Consider the following 12868-nt stretch of genomic DNA (forward strand, 5'->3'; position numbering starts at 1 on the left):
CCTGATGATTAAATGTCAGTATTTCACGTCAATATGACGTTAGTTTAAGATGTTGGCTCAACGTTCAATTTTGGTCACTTTCCAACACAACCTTAAAACAACCAAATATAAACGTCGAATGATGTTAAAGCTTGACGTTGTGTGGACGTTACCACTATGACGTCTATCAGACGTTGGATTTTGGTCGCTATACCTGAAAACGTTATATTGGCTCAACGTTGGATTCTGGTCACTTTCCAACACAACGTAAAAACGACCAAATATTAACATGAATTGACATTGTTACATTTTGGACGCCAAAATAACACACATTGAATGTTGGTCACCGTTGGTAACGTATTATGATGTTGTGTGCCTGCTGGGTTGGGACCTCTACAGAGGTTTCGAATAACAGCTTTTGTCTGTGCTGTGTATCAAGGTTGAGTCTCTGCTGTGATTCATCATAGAGGACACTGAGGATTACATTGGAAACCCTCAATCTTAACCCCACAAGGAAATTAATCTACACTCTACACGTGTAAAAACCTAGAAAAATGAGGAGACAGGACATACAGAAAGAAAAAAAAACGTCAAAATAAGAGTCTTAGAACTCATCTGAGGATTCATTTATTGGCAGTAATCACCACAAAGTCACGCTTTCTGTCGTCTGTTTTTCGACTAGGCGAAGTTACACTTGCTTTCGAAAACACTTGTTGACGTGACAGGTTTCGTTAACAGCATAACTGATGAACAAACAATGTAAACATGTAGTATTATGGCTTAGGGTGATGATTTGACATCGTTAAAGGACCGAACGTACAATGCGAATGACCGTCTGTCTAGCACTAACAAACATCTTTGACATGTTGACCCGGACCAAGTTATGCATATATAATATACATCCCATAACACAAGACTATAGTCAATTCTACCACAACCATAGATTCGAAACAGCTCAGATCACCAGTTTGGCTGCGCGAGACATCCATATGTGCAGACTATAAGATGGTTATTATGAAAGTTATTTACAGTATTCACATCAATCGTCATGAAGCGTACACGGGTAAAGTCACCGACTGCCTAACATTAAAGCCCACATAGTGGAAAGTATATAGCGTAACAGTGCGCACTGACAATTACCATATTTTATAAAAGTATCCGTTATTATAATAATAATTCTCAAAATAATAAATACAATACAAAAAAACGAATATCCTAGGAATATTCACACATATTTAATTCCTAAAGCAATAAACAATTGCGGTATTAGCAGCAAAATCCTCGTGGTCCCAGTATACGTCAACCATCGTACTAAAAATGTAAGCGTTTCAGGAGAGAGGCGTATTAAAATATTAGTAATTCGTGTTACTTCTAGATGCAAATGATATTGATTTAATATTTTAGATACATTATAAAGTATATTTACATATTTTTATCCCAATTGAATTTGCTTTTGTTTCATTTGGTTTCGTAGCTGTCGCGAACTGAATAGTTCTATTAATTTTGTTCAGTTTGATAGGATCGCTATCTCGTATAATCAGGATTATTAAAATTCCACTTCAGCTCAGGGTCAGTGCCAGATTTAGAAAGTCTCTAGATAATTAAAGCAACCCATATTTTTAAGTTAAACAATCGAATTCAACTGCTGTTCGTTGTGTGTTTTCACTCCGGACGACACAACACAACGTTTTGAGGCATTCAGTCTCTAACGTTCACATTCAGGATTGAACATTTTTTTCGCAGAGGTCTAAATCCAGCAGCGGCGGCGCAGAAAACACAGTCAGAAAGAGTAGAAAAAAATATCGTCAATTGTTAACAAACAATACAAACATGAATAGATTCGATCGCCGACGTCGGATTATCATACTGCCATACACAGAACGTGAATACCTCATTTATACTGCAGCATAAAGACAATTCAGTATTGTACGACGCACAGACGCTTAATCTGACGGATCAAAAGAAGACAACTGATATAAAAGTTGTATATACGATTTCTAGATTTTAAAAAATTGACATATTAGAACGATACCTTGTAGAGTAAACCTTTGATCCAGCGTCAAAACAGCCTTACAAATCACAACGTCTGTTCTTATGAGGAGCCATGCCAAAAATACATGTTTTGACGATAACAGTGTGCAATACTTGCCTTGGACTTTAATAATCCCTGCAGATCTACCTTAAAAACATGATCTCCGGCCTCCTCAGAAAGCTCATGGCTAAAGCAGATCTCCTGATATGAAAGGAGAAGCTCCAGTTCATGTTCAAACTCATTGTCCGGCCTCTGCAGGAAGGCCACTTTCATAGAGACTCAAGGCATGGTGCACGAACTCGTACTGTTCCTCGGTCTGGATCATTCCACCTCTGTGGAAAAGCACACCGCATGACTAGCAGATTAGCAGCAGCAATCACAATAACAATACACTATTTATGAATACCTTGTTACATTATTAAGTATTTAAATTATGTTACTATTACTCTCAACACAGGCTCATTCTGATTAAGTACCTCTATATACATTTCTGGAGAGCGCCAAATACATCCCAGGAGATATGTTGTTTTTTTTCACCAAATCTCTGGTGGATTTGTGTTGTTCACAAATCCACCAGAGGCTGCTGTGTACACTTTTTCAGATCTCAAATTTCTCTCGCGAGTGCTATTTGCAACAGATCTTCTGGCGTAAATCCACCAGAGGCTGCTGTTTACACTTTTAGATTTCAAATTTCTCCAATGCCATTGCCATTTGTGACGGTTGTTCTCACAAAAATCCACCAGAGGCCGCTGTGTATGCTTTTTGAGATCTCAAATTTTTCTAGCAAGTGCCATTCGCGACTGTTGTTCTTGCGTAAATCTACCAGAGGCTGCTGTGTACGCTTTTTCAGATCTCAAATTTCTCCCGCGAGTGCTATTCGCGACTGTTGTTCTCACGTAAATCCACCAGAGGCTGCTGTGTACACTTTTTCAGATCTCAAATTTCTCTAACCATTGCCATTTGTGACGGTTGTTCTTGCGTAAATCCACCAGAGGCCGCTGTGTACACTTTTCAGATCTCAAATTTCTCTCGCGAGTTCTTTTCGCGACTGTTGTTCCCACGTAAATCCACCAGAGGCTGCTGTGTACACTTTTAGATTTCAAATTTCTCTAGCCATTGCCATTTGTGACGGTTGTTCTCGCGTAAATCCACCAGAGGCCGCTGTGTACGCTTTTTGACATCTCAAATTTTTCTAGCAAGTGCCATTCGCGACTGTTGTTCTTGCGTAAATCCACCAGAGGCTGCTGTGTACACTTTTTCAGATCTCAAATTTCTCCCGCGAGTGCTATTCGCGACTGTTGTTCTCATGTAAATCCACCAGAGGCTGCTGTGTACACTTTTTCAGATCTCAAATTTCTCTAACCATTGCCATTTGTGACGGTTGTTCTTGCGTAAATCCACCAGAGGCCGCTGTGTACACTTTTCAGATCTCAAATTTCTCTCGCGAGTTCTTTTCGCGACTGTTGTTCCCACGTAAATCCACCAGAGGCTGCTGTGTACACTTTTAGATTTCAAATTTCTCTAGCCATTGCCATTTGTGACGGTTGTTCTCGCGTAAATCCACCAGAGGCCGCTGTGTACGCTTTTTGACATCTCAAATTTTTCTAGCAAGTGCCATTCGCGACTGTTGTTCTTGCGTAAATCCACCAGAGGCTGCTGTGTACACTTTTTCAGATCTCAAATTTCTCCCGCGAGTGCCATTCGCAACTGTTGTTCTCGCGTAAATCCACCAGAGGCTGCTGTGTACACTTTTTCAGATCTCAAATTTCTCCCGCGAGTGCCATTCGCGACTGTTGTTCTCACATAAATCCACCAGAGAGTGCTGTGTACAATTTTTCACATCTCAAATTTCTCTAGCCATTGCCATTTGTGACGGTTGTTCTGTCGTAAATCCACCAGAGGCCGATGTGTATGCTTTTTGAGATCTCAAATTGCTCTCGTGTGTGCCATTCGTGCCTGCTGTTTTGACGTAAATCCACCAGACGCCAATGTCAATTGACTGACTGACCGACCAATCGCCCCACCCACCACCTTCCCTAAACCCAACCGATAGTGTTTTACAAAGCAATCCAGAAAAAGAAAAGCCCTCGCGGCAGCCTGATTTTTGCCACGTTTTCAGATCTTACCACATTCTCACACTGTTATTTACTTGTTTCAAGAGTTCACACTTGCCTATATTAGCAGATTTGGCATGCTGTCCCAAGGCTCCCGCCAGGTCAATGAGCATTAGGAGGAATACGGGATCAGCTAGTTCTCGAGAGCTCCATGTAAATAGGCCGGCAATCTCACCAGTGTGTACATATTAAGTGCTTGTGACTTTTACTTGTGTCACATGTCTTTAGACTGTGGGAGGAAACCGGAGGATGCGGGGAAATCGCCCACGAACACAGGGAGAACATGTAAACTCAGCACAGAAAGTGCTGATACTTGAACCAACGACCTTCTTGCTGTGGCGCAGCAGTGCTAGCCACAGAGCCGCCGTGTCGACTGATCCTAGAATTCAGGAGGAGGGAGAAGAGATGGATGGGGGGTCTTCCAATGCGAAGATGAGGAATGAACTTAGGCTGGATGTTTATGTTAGATTTGGAATGATCCGATTGGCTAACTAATGTTTAGTGATAGGGACTAGCTGCAGTCAAAACTATCACGTGCTAGTCTCGAAATTAGTTTGTGAAACTTCACTCATGTTATTTTTGTTTTACCTGCTTTCAAAACCATTCATCGGCAGACTTGAACCCTGTCAAGTCAGTTCCTCTCTGCGTCTTAAATCCTCCAGCGTGCACGTCAAGCCAACCGTTAACAGCCGTAAAGCCGTCAACGCAGAGGTAAGCAGTCAGCTGGTGAGCGTCATACCGCCCTGTAGCATTTGTTGTAAAGACAAAATGCAGCCATACATACCTCTGGCTACATAATTCGCATTCTTCAGAAATGTATATAGGGGTACGTTTTCAGAATGAGCCTGTGTTGATTACTCTTCCTGTTGATGTTATATTTAACAATCCTCGACTAGAGCTTATTTAAGAAACAGGGTTCCCACGCTTTCACCAGATTCAAGCACTTTTTAAAGCACCATTCATTTAAAATCAAGCCCCACTGTAGTTCATACCCCAAGATATGTAGCGCCATGAGGGTGTACTTAACGTTTCACCTACACTTTATATTTACAGTACAAATGTCAGAGTAATTTTACAAATTGGTCATTTTAAACAGTCACGTTCAAAGAACTTTAAAGGGCAGCTATTTTACCCCGTTTACAAGCTGTAAGATAAGCCTTTGATGTCTCCAGAATGTGTCTGTAAAGTGTCAGCTCAAAATACCCATCAGATTATTTATTATAGCCTCCAGAATCTGCCCACTTTGCTGTCTGAATACAGTGTAGCTATTTTTGTAGCCTGTGGCTTTAAATGCAAATAAGCTGCTTCTCCCCGCCCACGGTTCTGACTGCTTCTCATCATGTGTTATGTCAGATAAACAGCAGTCAGTGACAGAGACAGACTCGGATGAAGCTGAAATACCACTCAATAGTCGAAAATACCAAGTAAGTTTATTTGATGTGTTTGTGGTGGAGTTTATTCAAGCCTTTCTGAAATGATGAGTCACACACATGCTGTTTGCAGTACACACACGCATATGTGTGTTAAATGACACCATGTTTCTGTGGTAATTATATATGTTAAGAATTAGATATCGATTTTACATACTGTACAAACATGCTCTGTTTTAAAAACAATTTGGACTTATAAAAATCACAGAGAATTGAACAGATATTTTAATCCCAGTTTATTTGCTAATAAAAGAACTGTGGACATGTGTGTACATGTTAATATAGAAACATGGTGCCTGTCAATCAATTCAGTGGGTGGGGGAAACCGCACTCCTACACCACGTTGCGGTGGGCCTCAAAATCACTGATTTGTGTCCTATTTTAACATCAGGATGTTTCATAAAATGTTTCATGTGTTCATGTTTATATCACCCAAATACGACTGTGGACACACTATACCTACGCACACTTCTATCCCCAAAGCTTACAAAACTTGATTTTCATCATAGGTGCCTTTTAATAAAATAAGTTGAATTCAATACTGCTAATATTCAAATGCGGCTACCGAAATATTAATAGAATGTGAATATTTTTTTGTTTTAAATGAAGAATTTCTTAGTTTTTCTGTTTTGACAGCAGCGCAGTACAATTGTTGAAATAACACCGTTAACTAATTTTATATTAAATTAAATTGAGCTCTTATGCTGGGTTCACACACGAGACGCGGGTCAAGCGTGAGTGATTTACAAGTTAAGTCAATGCAAACGCGCGAATAGACATCCTACGGCGCGATATGCGCGAATGGCGCAGCGCGAATTGAACGTTTTGCGCGTTTGACGCGCGAATTGCTTTAGTTCAAAAGTCTGAACTTCAGTGGACGTTCGTGCCGTGTTAACCAATCAGGAGCTTGCTCTTGTGGGGGCGTGATTGTGACGTACACCTGTTGTTGGAGTCCCTGGGGAAATCCTCCAGCTGACACCGACAAAAAGTTCATCAAACTGGGCTGGGCTCAGTCAGAAGCACCGCTGAAAGCCTCCATCATCCAGGTTCAGTTTCTGGAGGAGTTTATGAGCTAAGAGAGCTGGATGAACCTCTGAAAGAATCTAGTGGACTCAGACACGACCCGAAACGTATCAATGCTGTTTTTCAGCCTTCATGAAGCACATAAACATTTATTTTCTCAATAAAATATATGTTAGCTATTTAGCTATAAAGCTAGAGTCACCGGGCAGACAGAAGCCCTGCCCATCATGCTAATCTGCGCCTATTCTGAAGTCAATTTGATGCCCGAATGAAGCTGATTTGACGTGCGAATGAAGTGAGTAAACTCAAATTTTTCGCGCGAATAGCGTGATTTATCCGCGCATTCCGTGTCTGGCGTGAACGCAGCATTTGATTGTGTTTGTTTTGAAGTGCTTTCCAGGCCTTGAATCCATATGTCTGCAATTCAAGTGCTTTCAAGAAGCGTCGGAACCCTGAATAAAAATATCTATACAAAATGTTTTAAACGAGTAAGTATTTCACAAGTCAGATTTCCATAGTATTTTGAGCACTGCACAAGAAAATGTCCCAGGTTTGCATCTCAGAAACTCTGTGAATAAATGAACTACTATTTATTTAACGCCCATGTTATGCTGCGTTCACACCAGACGCTGATTTACATGTTAAGTCAATGCAAACGCGCGAATAGACATCCTGCGGCGCGAATGACGCAAATTGCGCGAATGGCACGGGGCGAATGGAGCGTTTTGCGCGTTTGACACGCTTAATCTGAACTCCAGCGTACATTCGCGCCGCGTTAACCAATCAGAAGCTTGCTCTTGTGGGGACGTGATTGTGACGTAGAACCTGTTGTCGGTTCATCAAACTGGGCTTGGCTCAGTCAGAAGCACAGCTGAAAGCCTCCGTCATCCAGGTTCAGTTTCTGGAGGAGTTCATCAGCTCACAGAGCTGGATGAACCTCTGAAAGGATGTAGTGGACTCAGACACGACCTGAAACGTATCAATGCTGTTTTTCAGTCTTCGTAAAGCACATAAACACTGTTATTTCCTTCATAAAATCTATGTTTGCCATTTAGCTATGAAGCTAGAGTCACCGGGCAGACAGAAGCCCTGCCCATCACGCGAATCCGCGTCTGTTCTAAAGTGAATTTGAAACGCGAATGAAGAGGGGTTTGATGCGAGAATGAAGCGAGTAAACTCAAATGTTCACGCGGCAATTTATCCGCGCGTTCCGCGTCTGGTGTGAACACAGCATTAGAGCGTTTGAACAGACTTCAAAAAAAAGTCTTATTTTGTACACTTAAATATTTAGTCCCAGGCCAAATCTATAATATTAATGTTTCAATTGGGATAAACTGGATATTATCCTTGTTCCCAAAATATTGTATATGTATTTTCTCTAATGCACTGAAAGAGTCATACCTGTCTGTCCTGAGCTGACACACAATTCCCAGCACGTCCACGAGTCCCTCCAGCCCCAGCTGACGACAGCCGATCGTCGTGGCCATGAAACACCCCGTCCGGCCAATTCCAGCACTACAAAACAAAAAGGCTTTTGATTTGTTTCACGGTTATTTTAGTAAACGAAAGACAAGAACTATTGGCCAAACAACATTATTGTTAACTGAGATCAAATTAAAAAGAAATGAAACTAATAACAGTTATTAAAAAAAAAAAATAAAGTAATAATTACTTCTGTAATTACATATAAATATAAACCAAGCATTGTGATCGCCAGCTGTTAATTCCGCTGGAAATTACTGTCGGTATTCCTACCGAACTACAACTCTTTGCACTCATCAACTCCAGCCACACCTGACAATAATCCGCGCACACACACACACAGCTGAAACTCCTATTCACTGATTGCATGGACTGTATATACTACTCACTTTCACAGACACTTTGCTGAGTCTTACACATTACATTTTTTCCCCTTGTCTAGTCTTCCGGTGTTTTTGGCTTTTCCAGGTTTGATTCTTTGCCGGCTAGCCTGGCCATTCGCCTAGACCTTGCTTTTTGGATTACTTTATTGCTCCTGTTTGTGACCATTGCTTGCATGACTTTCCTTTAATAAACTGCACGTGCAGCAGAACGACTGTTGTCAGCGTCCAATCGTTACACTAGGCTTGTTCAACTGCATATCTTTCATTTAACGAAGTTTCACTGAATTTGTCCCAGTTTTTACTTTTATAAATTTAAGTTGCATTTGTATGCTTTTTAGTACTTGTTCAAACAATTGTTTTATTTTTATGACTAAAATGTTTACGCAAGAGTTACTTTGCTCTGGTCGACACTGAACGTGTTCTGTTCACTGTGAAAACTAAAATGATTAAAAACAAGTTTAAATATATAAAAATGAAATAGGAATGTGTTCAAGAAAAAAAATTATAACGAAACTGAAATTGAAGCAAAACCATTCATGAAACTAGCTGATATAAGCCTGAAATTTAAAAATAGTATTAAGATAAAAACTCTTACTTAGTTATTAAGTATTACATATACTGTTTTTATTACATATAATTGTAGAAATTAGTATTTACGGGGTTCCTGCTCTAAGCAGAACGTCACATTCTCTGATTTTCACTGACTAAAAAGCTGAGTTTCCGAAAAGCAGCTGTGTTAAACCATCCCTCCAGACGTTTGTGATTTTGCAATCGCTGAATGTAACATCAAGCATCAAGCAAATGGCTAAAAATGGCAACACCTATATCAGCCGTGGCCAACCGTGTTCCTGGAGAGTCACCTTCCTGCAGATTTCAGTGGCTACCCATATCAAACACACCTGAACCAATTAATTAGGACCTGAACACCACGTAATAATTACAGGCAGGTGTGTTTAATATGGGTAGCAACTGGAATCTGCAGGAAGGTGGCTCTCCAGGAACACGGTTGGCCACCCCTGACCTATATGAACAAGGCTACGCTCTTCGTATCAATTGCGAAAAAAGTGCATGTACTGATTGTGTAAGAGCAGAACGAGGCAAGTGGTGTTAGTGTTAACGACTGTCACCTGTGTGCACCACCAGTCTCGAGTCTCATGGAGGAGCTCTGAATCTTAAAAGGAGGAGAAACAGCAGTGCAAGTCGAGGCCTGGACACTTCGGTTGGTTTTCAGGAACCCTCAACTTCATTACAGTGCAGTTTTAACATGATTTTTTTAATGTTGTTGAAGAAGTTTTAACAGTTTTGAATATTTTGGTCAATCATTCATCAAATTTGATAAAGCAGGCTTTATTTGTAATAGGTGAACACTTTCTCTCAGTTTTCGCTTTATAAAGATTGTATGAGCAATGATTCTTGAGGTCACAACAGTAGGAAAGAACTAAGATGTGTAAGTTCAGGGTTTCTGCAGATATAATGTCAAATTTAAGACCTTTTTAAGACCATTAAGTATCATTTAAGACCTATATCCCAATATCAAAAACACGCATACACCTAAAGAGGAAATGCAGGCAAATTAGTGGCAAAATAAATGTATTTAAATTGATCAGCATTGAAGGCAGGTTAGAAAAAAAAATAATAATAATTTTTAGGCTGATGTATACTTTCGCCAGTTATCAAAAAAATTATTTGATAATTATCGTTTTTTAAATATATAATTGTTTTAAATTAAAAATTGCACTATATACATCAGTGTTAAACCTATGAATGGTGGAAAAACATATTCCGTAATATTACTAATACAATATAAACCACCCGGGTCTCCACTTTTGCCATGGCCTCTCGTTTTGGTTTTAAAAAATGCGTTCCTCAGCTTTTTTTAAACTTTTACAAAAACGTTCCTCCTTTCCCACGGCTGTTGCAATTTCTAGCCAAGAATTATTATCATCTCTTTATCTCCGTTTCAGACAAAATCTTTTCAAAGTGATTCATATTCAACACAAATGAAACGCCGCGCGAGATGTTCGCCCGAGTCTCAAACATTTTGTGCGATCGGCCAACCGAAATCATGTCGTGCGCACCCAAAGTGAACCTCCGCAAACACAGCGATGACGTCACATTAGGCATAGATCGCTGTTGCATGTCCATGGCTGCGTCCGAAACCGCCTACTACTCAGAAGGTACTGCATTTGAATGTAAACGTACTACTCGGCCGTTAGAAAAGTACGTTCTATACAGTATGAATGTGAAAAGTATGAATGGAATTCGGACGTACTACATGCGCCATTTTGTCATGGTCACGTGACCTACCTGCGTCAGTTGCGTCGCTTTACTTCCATTCATGAATTCGCTCGCGGGGCATTATGGGATAGCGCAGCATGCATGGGATGCGCACTCCGGAATCTCACCGGAAGTAGTAAGTCATCCGGGTACTTCTCGCATACTGATTTTCGAATTCTATTAATTCGGACATACTACTCGGCTCGCATACTGATTTTGGCGTACTATATAGTATGGAAGTATGCGGTTTCGGACGCAGCCCATGTATGTATTTATTTATTTGTCACTTTGTCGCCCTCTTGTGTTTTGTTGCTGTCTTTGTTTTTGATTGAGTAGATTCCTTCGCACCAGCAGATCAATGACCGCCAGCGTTTTAAGAGCTCACGCTGCAGCACTTTAGTGACGGGGATTTGAGCGGCCGTCTTGTGGCGGTGTTGTGCTCCTTTTGTGTTCAGCCTTAGTTTATTGTGTTTTCTCCCCACATTTTGTTTACGTTTGGTTGGTCAGTTGATAAAACCCCATATCTACCGATCCGTTTGTGTTCTCCCTTATTTGATGTTGTGACCAGGGTCGTAACAACCGGTATAAAATTCTGACGGTATGATAACCATGGGTAAAAATATCACGGTATTGTAATTACTGCTCTAAAATGTATTAATTTTAAATGTCTGGGTAAAAAACAAAACCTTTTTTTCCCTTTTGAACACGGGATATTTTATTTCGAGAAACATTTCAAATATTTTGGAGCAGTAAATGTGTCGAGCTAAATGAATTATTGAATTTTGATTCGTTTCAAAAACTGTTTTATTTTTTATTTTTTACTAATTAAACATATTTTCTGCTGGAGAAATTGCCCTAAAAAACAAACAAACAAACAATAAAACGTAAATAAAATATCTTACACATACCTGATAAACGTTTTTGCAGAAAGTTTTGAAGGTTTTAAAAGCTTGACTTTTCAAACAGCGGTATTCACCTTATTCTCCGCCGACGAGCGCGGGCGCTGCCATTTGAATCTTTTTGTCTCGCGACTTCCGGTCTCATTCACATTTCATTCATTTTTTGACGTTAAAAACTGCTCGTTACGCTGCTTGATGTTGCAATTTAATATTTTCTTATTATATTATGCTACTTGGTCTGCATAGTCATGCAAACGTTTGTTTGTAGAGCAAGTAGTTTGACCACCTTCTGCCGTTAATTATTCCTAGTCATTTCTCCCATAGGAGACTGAATCGGAAGTTCAAAGACAATCGCGAAAACAGGCGCACTTCCGCATTTTAGAATAAGGTCAATACCTTGAAGACGGTTGTCCTCCCATCCCTATGTCACATTCGCTACGTGCACTGAGTTCAATAACAGAAAGCTGATTGGCTATTGTATGTTGGTCTCATTTGTAGTTGTAAAACCGTAAATTACATTTGGACTAGCGAAATAAAGAACTACAACACCACGAAAACCAAGCAACAACAAGAAAAAATAGTTTAAATGAGCGTTAGATGTAGCGCTACATGGACATCGGAAAAATAAGACCTAAGCAATAATATTTAATACCTAGAACAGCGAATTTAAGACTTTTGAGGCTTAATTTTTACATTTTAGACTTTAAGAGCCAGCGGAAATCCTGAAGTTTCTGTGTTTTCAAAACAAAAGAAATTCCACAAGTTTTCTTAAATCAACACAAAATCCAACGAAATCTCACGGCAATTCATAACTTTTTGATTCAGTGGCTAATTCGTATGAATTCGTACGATCTAATTCGTACAATTTAGTACGATATGCTCATCACCCAATGATCGTTGGGTTTAGGGGTGGGGTTGGGTGCCATGCCTCCTTTTTAAAATCGTACATTTTCGTACGACTGAATTTGTACAAATTAGCCACTAAACTGACAAAATGTTAAATACTTAAGATTCTTTGTGAGATCAGGCTGCAAAACCTGTCATTTTAGGCCACAAAAAATTAGTCAAGAATAAAACCACAGCATCTTAACAGGTACAGTCAGGAGACTGCTTTTGATAGCTGGTTGATAAGTGGGAAAGTAAAAACTAGCAATGAAAATCGCCTAAGCATAACAATAGACAACACAGGTGTATATGATAAAAATATATTAATGGGAAGTAGAATTTAAAATCACAAACACATTACCTA

The 12868-nt window shown here is 39.9% G+C and overlaps 1 protein-coding gene across 4 annotated transcripts in view; it reads right to left on the bottom strand.

Annotated features, from left to right (window-relative positions):
* Positions 1–590: 590 nt before the first annotated feature.
* ptprr (protein tyrosine phosphatase receptor type R) overlaps positions 591–12868 on the bottom strand; it is an 87313-nt gene continuing 75035 nt past the window's right edge. For 3 of the 4 annotated variants that reach the window (XM_087249925.2, XM_087249926.2, XM_087249927.2), the window contains exons 12-13: positions 7980–8093; positions 591–2343 (exon numbers count right to left, since the gene is read on the bottom strand). In XM_087249925.2, coding sequence (XP_087106051.2) covers positions 2250–2343; positions 7980–8093 — 208 coding nt within the window. In that variant the 3' untranslated portion in view covers positions 591–2249. Of the gene's footprint in view, positions 2344–4652; positions 7518–7564; positions 8094–12868 lie in introns of those variants that run through there. The other variant, XR_015484038.2, reaches the window with a different exon arrangement.

The sequence above is a fragment of the Danio rerio genome, chromosome 4, assembly GCF_052040795.2.
Source record: "Danio rerio strain M-AB ecotype USA chromosome 4, GRCz13ab, whole genome shotgun sequence".
Classification (NCBI taxonomy): Eukaryota; Metazoa; Chordata; class Actinopteri; order Cypriniformes; family Danionidae; genus Danio; species Danio rerio.